General features: G+C 52.6%; 1 protein-coding gene across 1 annotated transcript; it reads left to right on the top strand.

The window, feature by feature from the left end:
* SLC52A2 (solute carrier family 52 member 2) lies at positions 1-22526 on the top strand. Its single transcript, XM_081874983.1, has 8 exons — positions 1-96; positions 1687-1825; positions 3211-4072; positions 5077-5200; positions 5537-5745; positions 16793-17794; positions 19203-19326; positions 21118-22526. The coding sequence occupies exons 2-8, from the start codon at positions 1696-1698 to the stop codon at positions 21328-21330; spliced, it is 2664 nt and encodes an 887-aa protein (XP_081731109.1). The 5' UTR covers positions 1-96; positions 1687-1695; the 3' UTR covers positions 21331-22526.

The following is a 22526-nucleotide window of genomic DNA, read 5'->3' as shown; positions in this document are numbered from 1 at the left end:
GGATGGCTAGTGTTGTCCCATAAAGTCTCCTGGCATTGCTTATGCTGCAAGATTCAGCCTTGCTTCAGATTTCCAGACTGGCTGTCTTCACTCAAGGTAAAAGCTGTGTTGCTCTTGACCTTCCATTCCTCTTGGTTCCAAAAGTCTGTTGTCCCCACAGAGCAGGCTCGCATGTGCTTCCTGACGCAGAGTGCCCTGCCAGGCATTTTGCAGGCCTCTGAGTATCCTGTGTGCAAGCAGGCAGGAGGGATTCACCCATTGCCATCCCTGCCCCATGCTGCTTTACTGCAGCGTAAAGCTGTGTGCTTGGAGGGAGGGAGGCGCTGCCCCAAGGAGCTTGCACCCTAAATCAGTGCTTCTCAAACTTGGGTCTCCAGCTGTTGTTGGACTACAACTCCCATCATGGCCAACCACCGGTCCTGCTAGTGAGGCATGATGGGAGTTGTAGTCCAACAACAGCCAGAGACCCAAGTTTGAGAAACGCTGCCTAAATCTCCCTTCTCCAGTCTGATGCCCTCCAAATGTTTTGGACCACAGATCCCTCCAGCCCCAGCCAGCCTGGCTGAGGCTGCCAGATTTAGTCATTCCATTTATAACCAGAGCCAGTGTGGTGTAGTGGTTCAGAGCGGTGGACTCGTAATCTGGGGAACCGGGTTCGCTTCCCCACTCCTCCAGATGCAGCTGCTGGGTGACCTTGGGCCGGTCCCCCTTCTCTGAAGTCTCTCAGCCCCACTCACCTCACAGAGTGTTTGTTGTGGGGGGGGGAGGGAAAGGAGAATGTGAGCCGCTTGGAGACTCCTGAAGGGGAGTGATAAAGCGGGATATCAAATCCAAACTCCTCTTCTTCTAACCTGCCCTTCAACCTCAGGTCTTGCAGGGCAGTACACAGCTGAATTACTTTCCTTTTGAAAACAAAAAAAACTAAAGCTTAAAGTATGACACACGCGTAATGGATCTTGTGAACCGCCCTGAGACCTGTGGGTATGGGGTTGCATGCTAATATTATTATTATTATTATTATTATTATTATTATTATTATTAATACATCAGTCTTGCATTAGAAGAGAGCAGTTCTTCAGCTCAACCTTCCCCAAATGCCAGGAAGGGAAGGTACGTCATTTGCTGACTCCAAAAACAACAAGGCGGAAACGCTGCCCCTGGGGTTCCATGACCATGGAGGCCCTTCTCTGGGCTCTTAACTGCGAAACTGTATTGGTTGGTCACTGCTGCAGACCTGAAGGCATGAAGGCCGGCAGATAAGAGGAAAGGCACTCCGTCCCAGCCTGCCATACAGGCCTTTAAACTCCAGCATCAACACCTTCAATTGGCCCTGGTAGCAAACAGCCAGTCGCTGTAGATCCTTAAAGATCAGGGACACCTGTCAGCATCTTGGCTGCCACATCTTGCACCGCCTGCAGCTTCCGGGTCATCTTCCAGGGTGTGTTGCAGTCATCTGGCCAAGAGGTTGCCAGAACCTGCCCTCCTGGGGTGGTTCTGCTCCAATATATCCCTCTTGGGGTGGCTGCTCTAGTGTTGGCCAGTGAGGAGAGAACAGAAGGAGGGGAGGGACCAGCGAGGCCGAGATGGCATACAGGGGGTGCATATGGGCAGCTTGGATTCCTTTGCAGCCCACTGAAGGTGAAGAGCCCACTGGCTCGTCTGTCCTCCCTCCCTCTCTCTCCCCAGGCAAAGAGGATGTCGGCCTCGCTGAGCAGCCGGGCCATCGCCTCCCACGTCCTCGTGGCCCTCTTTGGGATGGGCTCCTGGGTCTCCGTGAACTCCCTGTGGGTGGAGCTCCCCGTCGTGGTGAAACTGCTGCCAGAAGGTGAGGAGCAGGGGCTGGGGGCTGGCCGGCCCCTCTGGCGGGAGGCAAGGAGCCTTGGCTGCAGCAGGAAGGAAGTGACTCCTGTGGGGAGGCAGGAAGGGGCGAGACGGATCAGCCAAGCTCTTGAGGGGCAGGACAGAGAAGGAGGGCCTGGAGACAATGCCACCTCTCTCCTGGCCTTGGGAGGGGCTTTGGTGTCCTGGCTGGGTAGACTCCACAGGCTGCAGCCCCCGCTGGGCTCTGGAAGCATATGGCAAGGCCCCACCCTCTTTGGCTGGACCTGCACCTGGACCTTCTAGGTGCCTCCCCTCCCCCTGTGGAAAAGTAGCCAGCTTCTCGCTTTGCACCTCACTTGCAGACGCCATCTCACTTCTGTTGCCATGTTTCTGAAAATTCCAGAGTGGGGGGCTGGCCGTTCTCCAAGGCTGCCTCCATGCAAGCCATAAGACCTGGGATGGGTCTCTCCTCTTAAAGACATGCAAACTGTGTGTGTGTGTGTAAGAGACAACACGATAGCAGCTTATAAATCTATGCACGCCTGGAGAAAGTGGATAGAGAAAGGGTTTTCTCCCTTTTTCACGTAACGCAGTAACTTGTGGGCATTCCAAGGAAGCTGTCAGGGGTCCTGGTTTCCCTTTGGGGCCCCTGACTGGCCTCTGAGAACAGGATGCTGGTCTAGGTGGGTCATTGACCGCATCCAGCAGGCTCTTGAAGAGCTCCAGGGAGACGCTTGGCTACCTGGTCCTTGGGGAGCGAGTGCTGAGGCCGAGGGACTTCAGACGTCTCTTCGGCGGCCCCTCCTTCCTTCATAGCTGCACCCGCTGAACCCAGTGATTGCAATGAAAGGAGACTGTTCTTTGCCGCCTTGCCTGGGGAAGGGAGGGGATTATGCTGCTTTCCTTTAGAAAACAAAATAAGGCAGGGAGGCTCCCTGTGATAAGCCCTTCTTTGTGAGAACTCCTTGTTCTGGGCAGAAGCTGCCCTGCCTGGCGTCTGTGTGGAGGCATCATGCTTGCTCCCTCATGGGGGACACAGGGCCTGGGAGACAAAGGAGGCCTTTCTTGCTCCCTTACTTTGCTCGACCCTTCGTGGCCGGGTCGGGGGACGTTCTGTAATTCCAGCAGAAAAGGAGAATGTTTCTCCACGTGTCGCTACAAATGTCCTGGCCTTGTGCTGCCTCCTTGAATGGCTGTGGTTGGGCTTCTGCAGAGTTCTAGCTGGCGGTGGGGGGGGGGGGGAGAGGCAAGAAGTGTGTCAGTTGATGAATGACTGGAGAGCAAGAGTTCAGCTGCAGAGAGAGGATGCAATAGCCAAAGTCACCTTGTTTCTGAGCCGCCCAGAAAGCCCCTAATGGAGCTGCTGCTGCTTCTTCTTCTTCTTCCCAGGCTGGAACTTGCCTGCCTACCTGACTGTCCTGATTGCCCTGGGCAATGTGGGCCCTGTGAGCGTGACCCTGGCTCACCACTTCGCCCCCGGGCGGCTGAAGGAGCGCTGGCTGATCCATGGGATCCAGCTCCTGGCCGTGGTGGCGGCCTTCTTCCTGGCCTTCTTCTGGGACCGCATCGTGGTGGTAGCCGGTGAGCCCCACAGCCTGGCCTTCCTGGTGCTGGCCTTCCTGCTGGCCCTGGTGTGCTGCACCTCCAACGTCTCCTTCCTGCCCTTCATGTACCAGTTTCCCCAGCTGTACATCCGCACCTTCTTCATTGGGCAGGGCCTCAGCGCCCTCCTCCCTTGCGTGCTGGCCCTGGGCCAGGGCGTGGGGCAGCTGGAGTGCCGCAATGGCACCAACGGCACCCAGCCGCACTTTCTGGAGGAGAACTTCTCGGCCACCACCTACTTCTGGATGCTCCTGGCCCTGCTGGTCGTCTCCGCGCTGGCCTTTGGGGCCCTGGTGCTCTGGCACAGCCGCAGCGGCCCTGCGGAGGAGAAGAGCTCTTCCCAGGACAGCGTGAAGACGGAGGAGTCCTTCCCGCTGCAGTCCGAGAGCGTGCCCGCCTCCAAGCACACCACAGAGGATGCTGCGGCCGGAGAGTCCACCAAGCAGCCAGCGTCCGCCTTCTGGACGGCAAGAAACATTTACCTGCTGGTGCTGCTGGGGGTCTCCAATGCCCTGACCAATGGGGTCCTGCCTTCCGTGCAGAGCTACTCCTGCTTGCCGTACGGGAACATGGCCTATCACCTCTCCGTGGTGCTCAGCAACATTGCCAACCCCGTGGCCTGCTTCACCGCTATGTTCCTGCTGTGCAGGTGGGTGGGCAAAGGATGGGCTGGGGGCTCCCCTTGGGACGGGGGCCACTATTTCCCATCCCTTGTCTCATGGCACAAGCACAAACATCCTAGCCACATTTTAAGAGGTGCTGGTACTAATTTAATGTAATGCAGTTTTTCTGGTCTTAGAAGATACAAGAGAGGTCCACTAGCCCATGCTCTTCTGAACCAAACAGCATGTCCCCTTCATCTCCTCTTCTGAGCAAATCCCTCTCCCTCTTGCCAGTGCTGCTGAAGGCAGCCTTGGCTTCTGCATGTACAGACGTTCCTTAGAGGAGGAGTCCTGCTTAGGCCCTTTGGGGCAGCTGGTGTGATAACCCTGAGCAGAACCCAGATGTTGTGAGGCGCTGATCAGGACATGGACCAATTATAACAACAGTCCCAACACAGTTTTCTGGTTCAAATGATCCTCTCTCTCTCTCTCTCTCTCTCTCTCTCTCTCTCTCTCGCACACACACACACACCACTTCCTGCTAGAAGTTGCTTATCTGTATTATCTGGTCATGCTATACCGTGACTAGAGTTCTGCGTTGAGAAAAAGGCCCACAAGATTTCCCCACTTTGAGCTGTACCACCTCTGGGATGAGGAATGGCTAGGGGCTGTGATGGGGGGGGGGGGCTGCCCTGCAGTCCTGCTTCAAATGCCCACCTGCTCAAGGCGGTAGTTTGTCCCTGAAACGGGAGAATTGCTCCAAGTTAAAACTCTTAGAGCAACTTGCGAACACTGAAAGTTTCTGTAGGGCGATGCTGCCCCACTGGACCACAAGGAGGCAGCATATGGCCAATGTTTCAGTGGGGAAAGGCTCTGGCAAGATTTCTCCTGACTGCAGGGGAAAATCTGGGGTGGGAGCGTGTGTCCCTTTCGCATGTTCACAAACGCCTGGAGGTGGGGGGGGGGCGTAACTTGGTGCTTGAGTTCAAGCCGTCTTCTCTGCATCAGCTCCAGATCTCAAGTGCTTCCCTGCTTCTCTGCTTCTTGCCAGGTCATCCCTGGGCCTGGGCATCATCTCTGCCGTGGGGTGTGTGTTTGGAGCCTATCTGATGGTGCTGGCGGCCCTCAGCCCTTGCCCTCCCCTGGTGGGCAGCCCTGCAGGAGTTGCTCTGGTGGTGAGTATGGCTGTTGATCTCTGGGCACAGGGGGAGGCAGCGAGGATGCTGGTTCTTCCCCCAAGGAGGAGGAGCTGCTGCTGCTGCTGCTGTGGTTGCTGAGCCCTTCCTCTGGCCAGCAGCAGATCCTGCACGTTCTTCTGCAGGCCCTTTTCCAAGTCAGGCTGCAGTGGCAGCAGCGTTGCCCCCAGGGCGAGTCTCCCCGCATTCACCAAAACGAGGGTGAGCTCCGATCCCCAAGTCACAACAGCCTTTTAGTCCCCCTGCTTCCTCCGCCTTCGCCTCCCCACCTGTCCAGGTGTTGCTGTTTCAGCTGATGGTTTCTTCTCTCGGCAGGTGATCTCCTGGATCCTCTTCATGGGCCTCTTCTCCTACCTGAAGGTGGTGATCGGCAGCTTGCTGCACGAGGCCGGCCACGCCGCCCTGGTCTGGTGTGGCGCCATCATCCAGGCGGGCTCTCTGCTGGGAGCGCTCGTCATGTTCCCCCTCGCCAGCATCTACAAGCTGTTCTCGAGTGGGCAGGACTGTGTGGACAACTGCAGGCCGTGATGGCCGGTGCCGGCGAGGAGGAGCAGCAGGAGGCCATGCTTCTGAGGAGCCACCCTCTGCCGCCTCTCTCCAGGGCTGTCAGCACTTGGAGGGGGGGAAGCACCTGGCTGCTCTTCTTGGCTCCCCTCCAGCGCTGCCAGTTTAACCATCTCATGCTCTTGCCCCCCAGGCAGAGGAGAGAAACTGAGGGGCGAAGCGCACAGACCCTCAGCCCACCTTGCTTGGTCGCAGCCTCTCTCTCTGCTCTCCATGGGTTAGTTAGAGCTAATGGGTTAGGGGCAACAGGTAGCAGCTTCTTGTTTGGAGGGGCTGTGTGGCCACGTGCTTAGGCGGGAGGGGTGCTGCTGCAGACACAGAGGCCTTAACCACCATGCCTTAAGAACCAATCTCTCCCCCCCCCCCGGACCAAAGCACTTCACGCCCCTCCCCACACACACTGACTCTGCAGACCCCACTTGCCTCCTCCCTAGTGGTGATCCAGGCCCCTTTAACCTCTCGGAAATGGTGTCTTCAGAGGGGACAACTGGCTGCCATGGGGGGAGGTGAGCTGCATTGTGAAAGTGGGGAGAGGGAGGGGTACCCCCCTGTGACTCACGACTGGCTTCAGGGAGCAAGTGGGGGGAGTCAGGAATACTTCTGTTTTTTTAAGATGGACTGACTAGACTTCCATTGGCCCACCCACCCCCTAATAGAAATAAATTAGGTAACCCGGACGTGTTTTACATACCTTGCATTCTGTGCAAAATCTGCACAATTGCTGTTGAGGTTTTACACTAAACCGGGGGTTGGGGGGGTGTTTGTAGTGGCAAAAGTGTTGGACCTGGGAGTTTGTCCCCACTCAGCCCTGAAGCTCTTACTGAGCAGCCTTGGAGTCAGTCCCTGCCTCTCAGCCTAGCCTACCTTCCAGGGTTGTTGTGAGCATAAAATGGGGATAAGAATCCACACTACCTGGAGTTCCTTGGAAGAAAAGGGGCATAACTGTGATGAAGCAAGAGGACAGCTAAGAAAGGTCTGGGACTCTTGGGGGAAAGCTGTAAGGTCCCAGGGTAGGGAACTAGAATTTGCCGAAAGTGGCCCACCATCAGAATTATGGAGCCTCCCCTCAGGCGTGTTTTATATAAGTCTCAGCTAGAGGAGCTGGTCTTTTTTCATACTTCCCTGTTACACTAGAGGGGCTAGAACAGGGCAGACCAACAGGGCAGGCCCTTGAGGCATTTTTTGTCCCCCGCCTGCAGCCTTTGTGCCGCCTCCCCAAAGCCAGGCAAGTGAGGTGCTGGGCTCTGGGAAGGCGGCGTGAGGGCTCCAGCAGGGTCTGAGCGTCCTGCCGCCTCCTTCCCAAAGCCTAGTTAGCGCTTTCCCAGCTTTGGGAAGAGCTGGAAGCGGTGGGAAGGGTAAAAGGGCCTCCTTGGTAGCTATCATCTCATGAGAGGGCCAAGAATATGGCTGGACTCCTTGCGATAGCTGGGTGCAGAGCTGTTTAGAGCAGTATAAACCAGGGTCAGCACCTTGAATTGGGCTCTGTAGTGAATGAGCAGCCGGTGCAAACCTTTCAAGACCACTGCTCTATGCTCTTCTTGGAAGTAAGTCCCATTGCATTTGGTGGGGCTTACTCCCAGGAAAGAGGGTTTAGGATTGCTGCCTTGAACTGTATTGGTCAGCTAGCGCTGCAACCCCAGAGTCGGCCACGACTGGAGCTAATGGTCAGGGGTCCCTTTACCTTTACCTTTTTAAGCCCTAGCCAGCCTGACGGCGGCTGTGGGGGGTCCTCTGTGGGGCTGCCCAGCATAGCAGTTTGGGAGGTTCACCTGGCTCAGAAAGTACCAGCAGCCGGTTTGTTAAACAGGACTTCTCAACCTGATGACGGTTTGCCAGTCCTTGGAAGACCAGCCCCAGCTTCTGGCCACAACTGAATGTGCTGGTTTATTTATTTATTTATTTCAACCGGACGCCCTTAAATGCAGGAAGGGCCCCCCCCACTCCCTGCCAGTTCCTTTTCTGGGGTCCTTCTTGGGGTTCCCCCTCTGGCTGGATGGAAGCCGCTGCAGACGGGCCCCAGGCACACGCAGCCGCCAGTCTCTCTTAGGCATCCGTTAAACCTTCAGTTGCCAAGCTCTGGGCAGCACAGAACCTCGATTGTTCTTTCAAGGATCATCCAAATGGCTATCTTGTTGTAATTGATTGTTTCGTTCATTGTAAGCTGGCTTGAGCGGGGCTGGGGACCAAAGACAAGATATATTTTTACTCTTATTTTTTTTGTATTTTATTTGCGATATTTTTAGGATGTTCTAAAGCACTTAGAGATTTTGGAAACCTGAAGCTTATATGTCTATTTTGTATGTGACGCATTTCTTTTACGGATGTAATTTTACTGTTTTTCTTACGCTGCACACTACTGGAATATATTTTTTCCTTAATGCTGATGGGGTAAAAACTTTTGCAAAGAAAGTATAAATTGCCTAAATGAATAATACATTTTAAATGAATAAAATGAATCAGAGTCAGACTTTACCTACTGGGTTGTCTTTAATTCATCATGTCCCACATAAAATGGAGAATACACATCTCAGGGTAGATAGGTGGATCTTCAGCATTTGCCAAAAGCTGTATATTCACGCATCTCTCTAGGGAGGGACTTACACAACTTGGGGGCTGCCACAGAGAAGGCCCTCTTAGGCAGCCACCACCCCGGACTTCTGTGGAAGCTGGAACTGTCAAGACAGCCCCTTCTTCTGATTTCTAATACCCAAAAGTGTCTGAAGTAGGCAGCTCTTTAGGTATTTGAGGCCCGAATCATTTAGGACTTTAAGCATGAGCCCCTTGAACTGGGCCCAGAAACAAACTGGTAGCCAGTGGAGCTGTTTTGGAGAGGGGGGTGTTAATGGGAGTTCTGAAAGCATCCCAGCCGGTGATTTGGCCGCTGCAGTTGAGACCAGCTGAACTTCCCCAGTCTGCCAGAACAGCCCTTTTGTCCTTCCTCCCTTGCGGACTCTGGCTGCAAACCACCACAGTTAGCAGTACCATCCCTTGAGGCCAATGGCCTTGATCATCTGACACAGATTTGCAGTCCCTAAACTTTAAGAGCACAGGGCAAACACTCCGGGGCAGCATTTCCCCAACTTCTTCCTGCCAGGGGAATGTTCAGCACCTGATGAAGCTGTTAACGGAGAAATCTGAGGGCTCCCTTGGACAAAAAACAAGGACCCCAACCAGGAATACCAGAGCAAAACAGCAGCCAGTCGGCTTGGTCTTTGTGAAAGGACTCCCACCTGCCACCAGGTGGAACAAGATAGAAGCCCCAAACAAAAGAGCCCCCCAACTTCTATTAGCTGCTAATCCCCATGTTACACCCCCCCAAACTACATCACTATACATCACGGTTACATCAGGAAAGGGGAGGTCTGGGGGCAGTAATCTGAGCATCCTGGACCCTGCCCCATGGTTCCCCTTGCCCTCCACCGAACACCCATGGAGTGTAACAAAAGAGATATTTACATTTCCCTGTTTCCCAGCCCGGTTCATCCCACCCTTTTGTCTTCATCTGGGTTTATTATTTCTGGAATGGCTACCTGTCTGGCCCTCAGGTATCAGGAGGCCAGGAATTATCCCTCAGGCAGAGGGGCTGCTGAGTAGCTGAGCTCACATGTCTATATGAATTTCTGAAGTTTTCCCAGTGAGCCAGTACATAGATACATTGATCAGTGAATTCTTACATTTGGTATTGTGCAGCAGAGGCCCTTTGAATAGATAGGAAGAAACTGTGATGAAGTGTTTTGTGGGGACAAGTGATTGTGCTGATTTTGGTAGTTGGCTTCATGTGCACGATATCTGCTGGAGGGGCAACCCCCCCCCCAACCTATACATAAATTCCTGCAACAGAGGGAAAGGAAGATGTCCCAGGGTGGGAAAAGAAAGGGAAGCTCCCAGGTGAGAGCCAGAAGGGATCACCTTTCACTGTGTGGGACAAGATCTACCTGTGGAAGAGGACTTTGCATTCTTTCTACTGTGTTTAGATGGTGGTGGTGGTGATGATGATTCTAATGTACTAGGAAAAGTTTTAATACCATCTTATTTTTATTTTTTTAAAAGGAACATCCAGCACCGAACTGGTTAGCAAGACCCAGTGATGCTCTCTACTCTGCCAGAGACACCATCCTTTTCACTCCACCCTGATTTTCCTGAGGCTGTGGAGCTCTGGAAAGCCTTTGTGCCAAACAGACGCCCCTCTGTCTGAGGCCGCAGGAAGAGGGGTGGGGAGCTGCGTCACGGACAAACTCGGGACCAGAGGGCAACCCAGGGCTCTTGAAAGCAGGCATCCTCTTGCAAGCTCCGTGGGGTGCCTCTGGGCCGACAAACGCCCTCCCTGCAAGGGTGACCCACCAGGGAGGTGTTTACTGCTAAGGCAGGCAGGGCTGGAGCACATAGCTGTCAACTTTCAGATTTGAAAATGAGGGACCAGCAGCCTCAAAAATAAGGGATCAGCAGCCTCACCTGTCCTGGGGACAGTCTACGGGATATCTAATAATCCGGGATAGCAGCGGGAAGCAGCAGGAAACGGCGCTGAAAAAGGGAATTTCCCACAAAAAAGGCGAAGGTTGACAGCTATGGGAGTGTGGCCACTGCCCTGGTGCTGTTGTGTCTTCTGCTGCAAATCCACACCATGATCAGCTCCCGCCCAGAAATCAATGTCCCCACTGTGGAAGGATGTGTGGATCCAGAATTGGCCTCCACAGTCACGGACTCGCCGTTAAAACTGTGTTTATGGAAGACCATCTTACTCGGCTACAAAGGAAAGAAGAAGGCATGCCTAAGACCATCATCAGAGCCCTGCTGGATCAGGCCAGTGCCCCATCTAGTCCAGCATCCTGTTCTCAAAATGGCTGGATGAGCAGTTGCCTGTGGAAAACCTGCAAGCTCAGGATTTGGGCACAAGAGCGACTCTCCCCTCCTGCGGTTTCCAACAAGCGGTATTCTGAACCATCTTTGCCTCCGACGGACTATTACCCTGTGTGGCCAGTAGCCACCTACAGTCTCACCCTCCATGAATTTGTCTAAGCCCCTTTTGAAGCCTGTGGCAGGGAGTTCCATAGTTGCATCATGCGCTGCCCTGAATATTCCCGCATTCATCTTCCTGGGATGTTAGGAGAGAGGGAAGGGAACTTCTCCCCCGTCCGCTGCCTCCGGGCCATGCATAGCTTTCTAACCTCCTGCCTCTTCTCCAAGCCAAGGAGCCCCCAAGGCTGCAACCTTTCCCTGCCCGCCACGCCCCCCGCCCCCCGGAAGGCAGGGTGTGACATCTGCAAGCTGACAGATGTGCCAGATCTGTGGTGGGAAGGCGGAAGCCCATCATGTGCTCCTTCTACTCAGCTCTGCTCGGCTCAGTGGAGCAGGGAGCCCCAGGGGCCAGGAAGAGAAGGAGGAGGAGGAGCCTCCCTTGAGCAGGTAGGAGGTCAGCCTGGGGGGTGCTGGGGGGGCTGGATGGACACTGCAGGTGGTAGCAGCGAGGGGAGGGAGAGACTTGGGGTAAATGCGGGGGCAATCTGGCAGCCTCTGTGCCCCTTCTGTTTGGGGAGGGTTGTTTTAACCCTCCTCACCTGCCGGAGAGCCTCTCCACCTTTTCCTCCTCCAGCCCCCCAGAAGTTAAATTTCTACCAAATGCAGTTTCGCAGTGTTCCCTTCTTTAGCCATTCCCTGTAATGGTTGATTCAGCATTCTTGAGTCAGGAGCTGGGGAAAAGGTTATGGGTAGTTTACTTAGGCTCACGGCTTCAGAAGGCAAGCGCAACAAACAGATGGAGCCAGGATGGCGCCTTCCCTGAACCACAGAATTGCAGAGTTGGAAGGGACACCCTCCCTGGGGTCATCTAGCCCAACCCCCCCCCTCAATGGTTCCATGGAATTCAGGGTGATCCTCTGGTTTCAGAGCAAAGGAGTTCCAAGTCCACAAAGGCGTCCCCATTTTCATCTACCTGCTTGGGGGGACAGAGACACAAGGTGGTTGGGTTTATTAGTGGCATGAGTCAGAGTTGCTCTTTAAGGTAAAGGGACCCCTGACCGTTAGGTCCAGTTGTGGCCGACTCTGGGGTTGCGGCGCTCATCTTGCTTTACTGGCCAAGGGAGCCGGCGTACAGCTTCCGGGTCATGTGGCCAGCAAGACTAAGCCGCTTCTGGCGAACCAGAGCAGTGCACGGAAACACCATTGACCTTCCCGCCGGAGCGGTACCTATTTATCTACTTGCACTTTGACGTGCTTTCGCACTGCTAGGTGGGCAGGAGCAGGGACCGAGCAACGGGAGCGCACCCCGTTGCAGGGATTTGAATCGCCGACCTTCTGATCGGCAAGTCCTTGGCTCTGTGGTTTAGCCCACAGTGCCACCCGCGTCCCTGTTGCTCTTCAGCCATACCTTAACTCCCAGGTGGAGGGGTGCTGGGTCTTAACCTGACGGCAATTTCCCTGCCTGGAGAAATCATGGGCTCCCACCAAATTGGGTTGGGGCCCTCATCTGTCACTCACTGCCAGGGGGAAATAATCTGTGCCATTCCCCACCAGCACTTTGCTGTGTGTGTGTGTTTTTGTGTCTACATCTGTTTTCATAGAATCTTAGAGTTGGAAGGGACACCAGAGGCCATCTAGTCCCACCCCCTGCGATGCAGGAATCTCATTTCTCTGTTCATTTTTCTGTCACAGTTGTGAGGAAGCTGTTGAGAAAAACTGAAATTGAAAATTCAAAACAAAACGCTTCAGCGATGCAATTTAACTCCCCATCCATCCCTGAAGGCAAAGGGGCTTGCCTTTCATTAGGGAAACAGCCCAAAGGCTGCTAATGGGTCTACTCTATGCAGACAGTAATGCCCTGGACTGGGACTGGGGTGTGTAGGGGGGGCAGCAAATGCCATCTTCTACCTTTTAAAGAAAGTGAGGTAAGACAGTGGAAAACTGGAGTACCTGGCGTGGTCCAGGGGGTCACAAAGAGTCGGACACGACTAAACAACTTCTGTCAGAACAACTTCTGTCCTTGCTGCCTGCCTATTTGTCCACCCCCAAATCCTTCCCCCCCCCCAAAATTATTCATTTTATAATACAACTAAACAACACAAACAGAAAAACAAACAATACAAGCAAATTCTTGCCTTATCCTTATTTTTTTAAATCATTGTTAGGTGAGCTTCCCCAAGTCCCCCCTATCTGATTTTCATCCCACCCCCAAATCCTACCTATGTTCCCTCCTCCCTCAAGGTTCCCCCATAGCTTCCGTCTCTGCCCCAGATTGCAGCAGGCCCCCTTTTGCAGAGTGCAACAATTCTGCTCTTTGGGAGGGGGAGGGACAGTTTAAAATGAGGCCCTGATGTGGAAAAAGTGGCAGGACTTTGCCCCTTCTTGGCCAAGTCCAAAGACTGTGTCTGCAAGAGGAGGAGGAAGAGACGGCTGCCTGAGAGCTCGATGGAGAGGAGGTTAAAGCCTAATTCTGCCAGGCTCCACAAGCACGGTGCCCCTTTGCCCTTTTGCCTGTGGCCGACCCAAAACAGGGAGAGTCCTGCCCAAGAGCAGGAGAGATGGGAGGTATGGATATTGTCCCTGGACATAACCAGTCTCCGAAACTCACTTCAGTGCACATTTAAACATGCATCTCCCTAATTCACACTTTTCAAACAATCAGGGAATCAAAACACATCTAGCTTTCGAAATCTGCATTTCTCTGAATTTTGCAGTGCAGTTCACCAGCCACATAATATGTGCAAAAATGCATATATCGGGGAGAAGTGTCGATAATGACATACATGCTAATGAGAGCAGCATAATTTTAGGGGAAATTGTGTAATTCGGGCAAAGTGGCATACTAATATGCCCATTAGGAGAAATTTCTACTAGAAAGCTGGTGAATTTTCATGAGGACCATAGCTGTCAACCTTCCCCTTTTTGTGGGAAATTCCCTTATTCCAGTGCCGTTTCCCGCTGCTATCCCGGATTGTTAGATATCCCGTAGACTGTCCCCGGGACAGGGGAGGCTGCTGATCCCTTATTTTCAAATCTGAAAGTTGACAGCTATGATGAGGACCTTTTAAAGAAATTGAAAACTGATGTGGAAATGTGGAGAAAGGAACTCAAGGGTGGAAAAGCAAGAAACCAAGAGAAACCGAAGTTGGCAGATTCGCCTCTTCCTGCCCCCCAGCATCACCTTGGGGGATTTGCTCCCCAGACCCTGAAAGGCTTCTTTCTGCTGGAGGAGACAGACGGATGGATTCTACCTGGGTAGCAGCCGGAGCAAGCCTGACCCACAGACACACTCTGCTTGCTTCTTGGCATAATATCAGAGGGAGATTCACCTGCAGCACAGGCTCCTCCGACACTCCTGCTTTGTGTCACCCAAAAGGAGAGCCTGAGAAAAAAGCAGGCAGACGAGTCAGACCAACGGAAGAGGTGCAAACAGCAGCAACAAGGATCGGGACCATCAGTGATCACAAGGCCAACACAAGTCAGCTGTGTGATGTTGGAGGGAGGGAAAACTCAGGGGAGAATCGTCTTGGGGGTGGACCCAGGAGAGGCCTGCTGTTGCCCTCAGCTCCTGCCTGGGGGCTCCCCTTAGAGCAGGGATCGTCACCCTGTTCAGACCCACTTTTAACCCAAACATTCATTGGGGAGCTGCTTCTTAATCCTAATCTGCATGGTGGTCGTACTCCTGTTGAGTTTGGCCTCCACACGCTAGTGGGCCCCGACCCACAGTGACATGGGGGGCATCTCATTCTCTGCTGGGCCAGATGTGCCCCCTTTGGCCTGATCCAGCTGCTGCAGCTGGGCTTCTCTGATGCTCCCCAAGACCACTTCCAGACCCATTTATCCGGATGTGGCTGGTGGTCTGTTGAGCGCCTGGTCTGATTTATTAGCAGGGAGTTGAGCTGGCCTTGGCACAAGCAAGGGGGCATTTTCCTCTTCCTTTGTTGCGTAAAACTGCCAAAGGAACTTTAACCATGTAAAGAAAGTGAAGGCACATTCTTTCACCTCTGGTGGACATGCCCAAGGATTAAGACTTTCTGGGAAATGATATATAATGAAATGAAAAAGGTATTTAAATATACCTTCTTGAAGAAACCAGAGGCCTTCCTCCTGGGTATGGTTAGCCATGTGGTGTTAAAGAAGGACAGAACCTTTTTTATGTATGCAACAACAGCGGCAAGGATACTTATTGCAAAGTATTGGAAGACACCAGATCTACCCACACTGGAAGAATGGCAGATGAAGATGATAGATTACATGGGACTGGCAGAGATGACCGGCAGAATCCGAAACCAGGAGAAAGAGACAGTGGAAGAAGATTGGAAGAAATTTAAAGACTATCTTAATAAATATTACAAAATTAATGAAATTTAGAATTGATACGGGTTTAAAAATTATGTGGTTTACAGAGGTTTTTATCAGAGAAAATGAACAGAATTGTTAAAAGCTATGGGAAATAAGGGAAGGGATTTGCTGACTAGATAATGAAATTAGAATGCAGAAGGGGGAGGCACGAGGAGGTCGATGAAATTAGGCTTAAGAAAATAAGGATGGAAATTATACTTGTTTTTTCTTTCTTTTCTTTTTATGTTTTGTTTATGTATGTGTATGTTGTTTTTCTTAAACCTTAATAAATATCATTTAAAAAAAATAAAAAAGGAACTTTAACCATGCAACCAGATTCAGCTGAGATGGACTTGAATCCCAACCCAGACTAGTCTGGAAGGACCACAAATATTTGAAACCCTTTGCCTGAATGGCTCCCGTAAGCAGCCCCCACCCCCAACACCTGCAACTGTTAAGCCTGCAGCCCAAACCCACCTCTCAAAAACTGTGGCGGACTGGCAAAGGGAGACACCTGGTGGCTTGCCTACCAGAAAAGGCCAGGCATTCACTCAGGCCCCAGGGAATCTCAGGCCATTAACCACATTAACTGTGCAGTTAACCTGTGGAACTCCCTGCCACACGAGGGAGTGATGGCCACCAGTTTGAATGGCTTTAAAAGAGGATGAGACAAATTCATGGAGGAGGAAGAGAGGGCTATTAATGGCTCCTGGCCAGGATGGCTCTGCTCTGCCTCCACAGTCGAAAGTAGCAATGCTTGCTGGGAACTAGAGGAGGGGAACGGGCTCTTGCGCTGGGGTCCTGTTTGCGGGTTTCCCTTTGGGGCATCTGTTGGGCCCCGTGAGAACCAGGTGGGCCCCTGGCCTGATCCATGAGCCTCTCCTTATGCTCTCCCCCCCCAAAAAAAATATTCATTTTATAACACAAACAACACAAACAGAAAAAAACAAACAATGCAAACAAATTCTTGTCTTATCCTTATTTTTTCTAAACATTGTTAGGTGGGCTTCCCCAAGTCCCCCCATCTGATTTTCATTTTACCTCATCTTTAGCAGTTTACATATATCATAATTTTTAACCATTTTTTTTAAAATCATGCTTACTTTTACCATAAAAATTTGCACATTTTATCACTTACAAATAATACTATTTTAAAATACCCTATCTTCTGCTTCTAACCCTACAGCCAATATCCACTTCCAAAGCTATTCTAAGATTTATATATTAACATATTTTTTAAAATATTCCTTAAACTTCTTCCAATCTTCTTCCACCGTCTCTTCTCTCTGGTCTTGGAATCTCCCGGTCAGTTCGGCAAGTTCCATATAGTCCATCATCTTCATCTGCCATTCTTCGATAGTTGGTAAATCTTGTTTCTTCCAATTCTTCGCTAATAATATTCTCACAGCCGTTGTGGCATACAAAAAAAAGTAACATCCTTTTTGGGGATTTCACCCCCCACTATACCAAGTAAAAAGGCTTCTTAATAAATGTGTTTTTCAACACTTATTTCAGTTCATTATAAATCCTTTCCCAGAAGTCTTTTACCTTGGGGCATGTCCACCACATGTGGTAAAAGGTTCCTTCTTTTCCCTTACATTTCCAGCATTTATTATCATGAGTATGATACATTTTTGCTAATTTCACTGGCGTTAAGTACCATCTGTCCTTATGCTCTTCTTAATCTGCTGCCTCCTTTTACTCTTCCAGAGTAATTGCCTTCCCTGACCCTCCCGCCACAGCGATGAGCTTGGTGGTGCACGCCCTGGTCTGCCTGTTGGGCACCGGCTCTTGGGTGGCCATCAACGGCATGTGGGTGGAGCTGCCCCTCATCGTGCCCAGCGCCCCGGAGGGCTGGTTCCTGCCGTCCTGCCTGACCGTCATCACCCAGCTGGCCAACGTGGGGCCCCTGGCCGTCACCCTGGTGCACCGATTCCTCCCGGGGCAGCTCAACGAAGTGGGTGTCATCTACGCCATCCTCTCTCTCGGCTTCCTGGCCTGCCTGCTGCTGGCATTCTTCTGGGGGGAGACCAGCGTGGTGGGTGGCTCCCCCCGGAGCGTGGCCCTGCTCAGCCTCTTCTTCCTCCTGGCCCTGGTGGACTGCACCTCCTCCGTCACCTTCCTGCCCTACATGCAGAGGCTGCGGGCGCCCTACCTCAGCACATACTTCGTGGGCGAGGGGCTGAGCGGCCTCCTGCCAGGGCTGGTGGCGCTGGGCCAGGGGGTGGGCACGCTCCGCTGCGTCAACGGGAGCCAGCAGGGCAACGGCACGGGCCTGCGGGCAGAGTACCAGCCGGCCCGCTTCTCCGCCACCGCCTTCTTCCTCTTCCTCTGTGCCATGACGGCCTCTTGCCTGGCTTCTTTCCTCCTCCTCAACCACCTGCCAGCCGCCAGGTGGGAGCAGGCCAAGGAAAAGTACCGGGTGCGAGTCCAGATGGAGGTGGCGGGCGGCGGGCGGGCCACGGTGGAGGAGCGGCCCAGGCTCAGTGACCCCGCGGGCAGCCTCTTCGGATCCGGAACCTACTCCTGGCCCCAGGTAGCCTACATCTTTGGGCTGCTGGGCTGGGTGAACGCCCTGACCAACGGCGTCCTCCCTGCGGTGCAGTCCTACTCCTGCCTGCCCTATGGAAACACCACGTACCACCTCTCTGCTACGCTGGCTGCCTTGGCCAACCCCCTGGCCTGTCTCCTGGGGATGTACCTGCCCAGCAGGTGAGTGGGCTGCTGGGAAGGGGGCAGAAGGCACATACAGGGCCCTGGGCTGGGGTCAGGTCACAATATGTGCAGACGGTCTGGCTGAGTCAGGGCTTGCGCTGTCAGTGGAGGGGCGTGGGGCAGACCTCCAGGATTTCCTAGAATTGGAAGGGACCCCAGGAGTCCTCTACTTGTAGCCCAACCCCCTTCAGTGCAGGAATTGCAGCCAAATAATCCCTTATCCAGAAGCCATCCAACTTCTCCAACAAAGGAGAACTCCGCCACCTTCTGAGGGAGTCCATTCCACTGTATAATAATAATAATAATAATAATAATAATAATAATAATAATAATAATAATAATTTATTATTTATACCCCGCCCATCTGGCTGGGTTTCCCCAGCCATTCTGGGCGGCCTTCCAACACAATATTAAAATACAGTAATGCCATTAAAAGCTTCCCTAAACAGGGCTGCTTTAAGATGTTTTCTAAAAGTCTGGTAGTTGTTGTTCTCTTTGACATCTGATGGGAGGGAGTTCCACAGGGCGGGCGCCACCACCGAGAAGGCCCTCTGCCTGGTTCCCTGTAACTTGGCTTCTCGCAGGGAGGGAACCTCCAGAAGACCCTCAGTGCTGGACCTCAGTGTCCGGGCAGAACAATGGGGGTGGAGGTGTTCCTTCAGGTCTACTGGGCCTTAGAGGCCGTTTAGGGCTTTCAAGGTCAGCACCAACACTTTGCATTGTGCTCGGAAACGTATTGGGTTTCTTATGGTCAGAAAGTTCTTCCTGACATTTAGTCAGAATCTCCCCCCTTGCGATTTGAGTACGTTGGTTCGGGTCCTCTCCTCTGGAGCAGCAGAAAACAAGCTGGCCCATCTGCTGAGTGGCAGCCCTATAGAAGTTTGAAGGTGGCTCTCAGGTCACCTCTCTCGCCCTTCCGTCTTCTCTCCATGCCCTTTGCATGCCCCCTTGGGGTCTGTGGGGACGGAAGAGGTTTTTCAACAAGAAATGTAACCAATAACGGAGCTGGCCCATCAAGGGTGGCTGGCATTAAGGCAGCATGCCCAGGTTGGCTCCACCACCAGATCCCTCAATCATCCTGATTTGAGCAGGACACCCTGGAAATACAGAAGCCATCCCAGGTCCCAAATGGACCCCAGAATGTCCTGTTTTTTGGTCCCATGTTCTCGCAGGATCCGGCTGACTCATGCAAGAGCATGAGACCAAAAAACGAGCACCTCTGTTTTGATCAGAAGGGGGGTTGGAGGGAATGCAGCCCCCCAGCAGAGGTGCCACTAAACCTGGAGAGGGCAGGATGCCCTGGTGCTAAGCCTGGAAACCTCCACCAGACCAGGGGAGTTGGGAGGGTCCTCAGCTGGGATCCTGAGCCATTTCTCTCCCTCTCCCCGACTTCTTTCACCCCCAGATCCTTGATGCTCATGGGAGTCTTGTCCCTTGCGGGATCCCTGTTTGCTTGCTACATCATGGCCATGGCGGTGCTCAGCCCTTGCCCTCTCCTGCTGCATGGATCCCATGGAGTCGTCCTCATTGTAAGTATGAGCGGGGGGGCAGGATAAGGCCCTTACACCCTTCCTCCCACTTCAGCTTCCTCAGGAACTCAGAGGCAACGCCTTCCACCACCGTCTCCCAAATCGGATGCCAAGCTGCTGGACCATGGAATACACACACACACACACACGGACGTCAGCCCTGCCCACCAGTCCAGCATCAGCAAGGAAGCAGGTACAGGAGGAGCCAGGAAAGTGGGCAGGGGGAGAGAAACCCCCACCTCTCGCTTATAATGGGACATCTAAACAGATGAGACGTGGGTGGCGCTGTGGTCTAAACCACAGAGCCTAGGACTTGCCGATCAGAAGATCGGCGGTTCGAATCCCCGCGACAGGGTGAGCTCCTGTTGTTTGGTCCCTGCTCCTGCCCACCTAGCAGTTTGAAAGCACGTCGAAGTGCAAGTAGATAAATAGGTACCGCTCTGGCGGGAAGGTAAACGGCATTTCCGTGCGCTGCTCTGATTTGCCAGAAGCGGCTTACTCATGCTGGCCACATGACCTGGAAGCTGTCTGCAGACAAATGCCGGCTCCCTCGGCCTACAGAGTGATATGAGCGCACAACCCCAGAGTCGTCCACAACGCGACCTAATGGTCAGGGGTCCCTTTACCTTTAAATAGATGTAACTATATTTATATAGCTATATCCTTCTTTTCTTTCACTTTCAGGACAGCTCACAGAAACAGAGCAATAAGAATTATAAAACCAACACACAGTGGGATTTTGGTTCTCAAACTTAATCCGTTCTGGAAGTCCATTCCAAAACCAAAGCATTCCAAAACCAAGGTGCGCTTTCCCATAGAAAGTAATGCAAAATGGATTAATCTGTTCCAGGCTGTTAAAAACAACCCCTAAAACAGCAATTTAATATGGATTTTACTATCTAACGAGACTATTGATCCATAAAATGAAAGCAGTAAACAGTGTACTGCCGTCACACAATCAGTCAATCAGTAGCTGAACTGGGTTCCACACAGTCATAAAAACAAAAAGAACAGAGCCACAAAAACACAAAATACCGAGCAAAAACAGACAGACCTCAGCGTAATACTCAAAACGGAAGTGTAACACTCAAAATGGAGCATGTTCAGCTTCTGAAAAAAGTTCATAAACCGGAACACTTCCTTCCGGGTTTGCAGTTTTTGGATTCCAAGATGTTTGAGTACCAAGGTACCACTGTATTAAGGAAAATATTTTAACCAGCTGAACCGGCAGAAGGCTTAGGTTGGCAGACATATCTAATGGGCTCCCATTTAACTCAGTATTGCCTGCATGAACTGACAGCTGTGGATCTCTGGGGTCTCCGTCAGGGAGCCCTTGTTAAGCAAGGAAGCAGCAGGATCAGTGGTGATCCAGGTGAGGGTTGAAGAGGCCAGGAGGGTGAAGAGATCCTTGCCTGAGAGTCCAGGGTGTCACAACCAAAAAGGCCCTCCCTCCAGGCACTACCAGGCACATGACCTCATTGGGTGAGGGGCACCCAGGGAAAGACCCCTGGCAGCTGCTTTGGAGGCGGGCAGCTTCATGTAAGAAAAGGCAGCACTTGATATCATGGACTCTGAACGGAGCCAGAGTCCTCTTCTCCCCAGTGTGGACTGTCAGAGCCCCTGCGGATCAGTCATGCACATGAACTAACACCCGAAGGTGTCCCAATGTCAGGGTGCTTCAATGAACCTGCATTTGGTGGCCTTGAGACCCTGTGCCCTCACCCACTGCTCATCGATGGAGCACCCAGAGGCCCTTGGCTACCCCCTGCTGATGCTTGGCTTCCTTTTCAGATCCTGTGCTGGGTGCTCTTCGTCGGCCTTCTCTCCTACGTCAAGCTGATGATCGGGGTGATCTTGCGGGATGAGGGGCACAGCGCCCTGGTCTGGTGCGGGGCGATGGTGCAGCTGGGCTCCATGGTGGGGGCCCTCCTCATGTTCCCCTTGGTCAACGTCTACAACCTCTTCCGCTCCGGAGACCCTTGCAACACCAGCTGCCCTGTCTAGAGGGGTCTCAGAGGCCCACGACTTTGTGAGCTAAGGATGGTCGCGCAATCTCAACAACCCAGAGGGAACTTGGAACCCAGTGCCTAGAACCCTGCACAGCTGCATCAGATTGGGTGGACCTGTGACACAGTGCTTGGGACCTGGGGAGATGCTACAACTGCACCCACCCCCATGATGGTTGCAATGGCTGTGTGGAAATGTGTTTGCGCAAGTGTCACGGGCATCATTTGCAGTTCATGGCAAATGGCATCAAGAGCTGCCCCTGCTGAGCCAACTCATGCGCAAGAGCAGAGAAATGAAGGTCTCCCCTGGGCAGCTGGACCAGCTGCTGCTGCCTCATTCTAGCCCAGAGAGGCTACTTTCCTTGCCCTGACACCAGACAGGACATGGGGACCAAGCATTCCTGAACTACAGGCTGTCTCTATCGCTTGTGCAAATCTGTGAATTACATTTTCACTGTGTTTTATTTTTCCAATTTGTTGGAGGGTCCACTGTTCTAACATACCACTTGGACTGAAAACGACTAAGCACCCATCTGCAAAGCTGATCCCCAAACCCTTCGGGTCCAACATGGGTTCAGATAACTCATTGCCTTGTTTGCATGTCATGGGCAGCCCCACCTGATGGTTTAACATCAATGCACCTTTCTGGGCTGTATCTTTCCTCCTCACTCACAATTAGGAGGAAACAAACCACGGTCCCTGGGATGGCCTTACGCTTGGATCGGGAACTGTCCTTTGTTTTGCTCCAGCAAACCACAGTCTGCAACGCTACGGATTCTGGTTTGTTTGGAAAGAAACATGCAGGTCACGCTAAGCCAGAGGTGTTGGTTTGTTGCATGAACCAGGGAGAGCAAAAGGAGTGAGATCAATTTATGCACACTAAGCAAAGGTTTCTGGCAAGGGCGGGACACCTGTGTTGCCCCCCCCCCTTATATTGTTGGACTCCCATCAGCCTCAGCAGGCATGGCCAATGGCCGGGGGGCGAGTGCTGGTCCAGCAACATCTGGAGGGTACAATGCGATGTGTGGATATGGGCTCTGTTGGCAAAGCAGCAACTTCTCCAACTGCTCAGAATCCCAAAGCTATTATTCCCCCCCCCTTTTAATTTCCAAGGCATTGCAGATGCCGCTTTGAAACAAATCGACATCACGTTTTCTTTTGAAATAAAAAGTAGAAGGCTGACCGTTTAGACAA

Source organism: Podarcis erhardii (assembly GCF_964252035.2).
Source record: "Podarcis erhardii genome assembly, chromosome: 8".
In the NCBI taxonomy this organism is placed as follows: Eukaryota; Metazoa; Chordata; class Lepidosauria; order Squamata; family Lacertidae; genus Podarcis; species Podarcis erhardii.
Note: the sequence above shows the minus strand (reverse complement) of the source record. Positions and strands in the feature narration are given on the sequence as shown.

Excerpts from the sequence above, each read along its gene's own strand:
- SLC52A2 (XM_081874983.1), top strand. The coding sequence starts at position 1,696 with ATGTCGGCCTCGCTGAGCAGCCGGGCCATCGCCTCCCACGTCCTCGTG. Across the intron at positions 1,826-3,210 it reads GGTGAAACTGCTGCCAGAAG|GCTGGAACTTGCCTGCCTAC; the intron begins GTGAGGAGCAGG and ends TCTTCTTCCCAG. Across the intron at positions 5,746-16,792 it reads TGTGTGGACAACTGCAGGCC|AGTAATTGCCTTCCCTGACC; the intron begins GTGATGGCCGGT and ends TTACTCTTCCAG.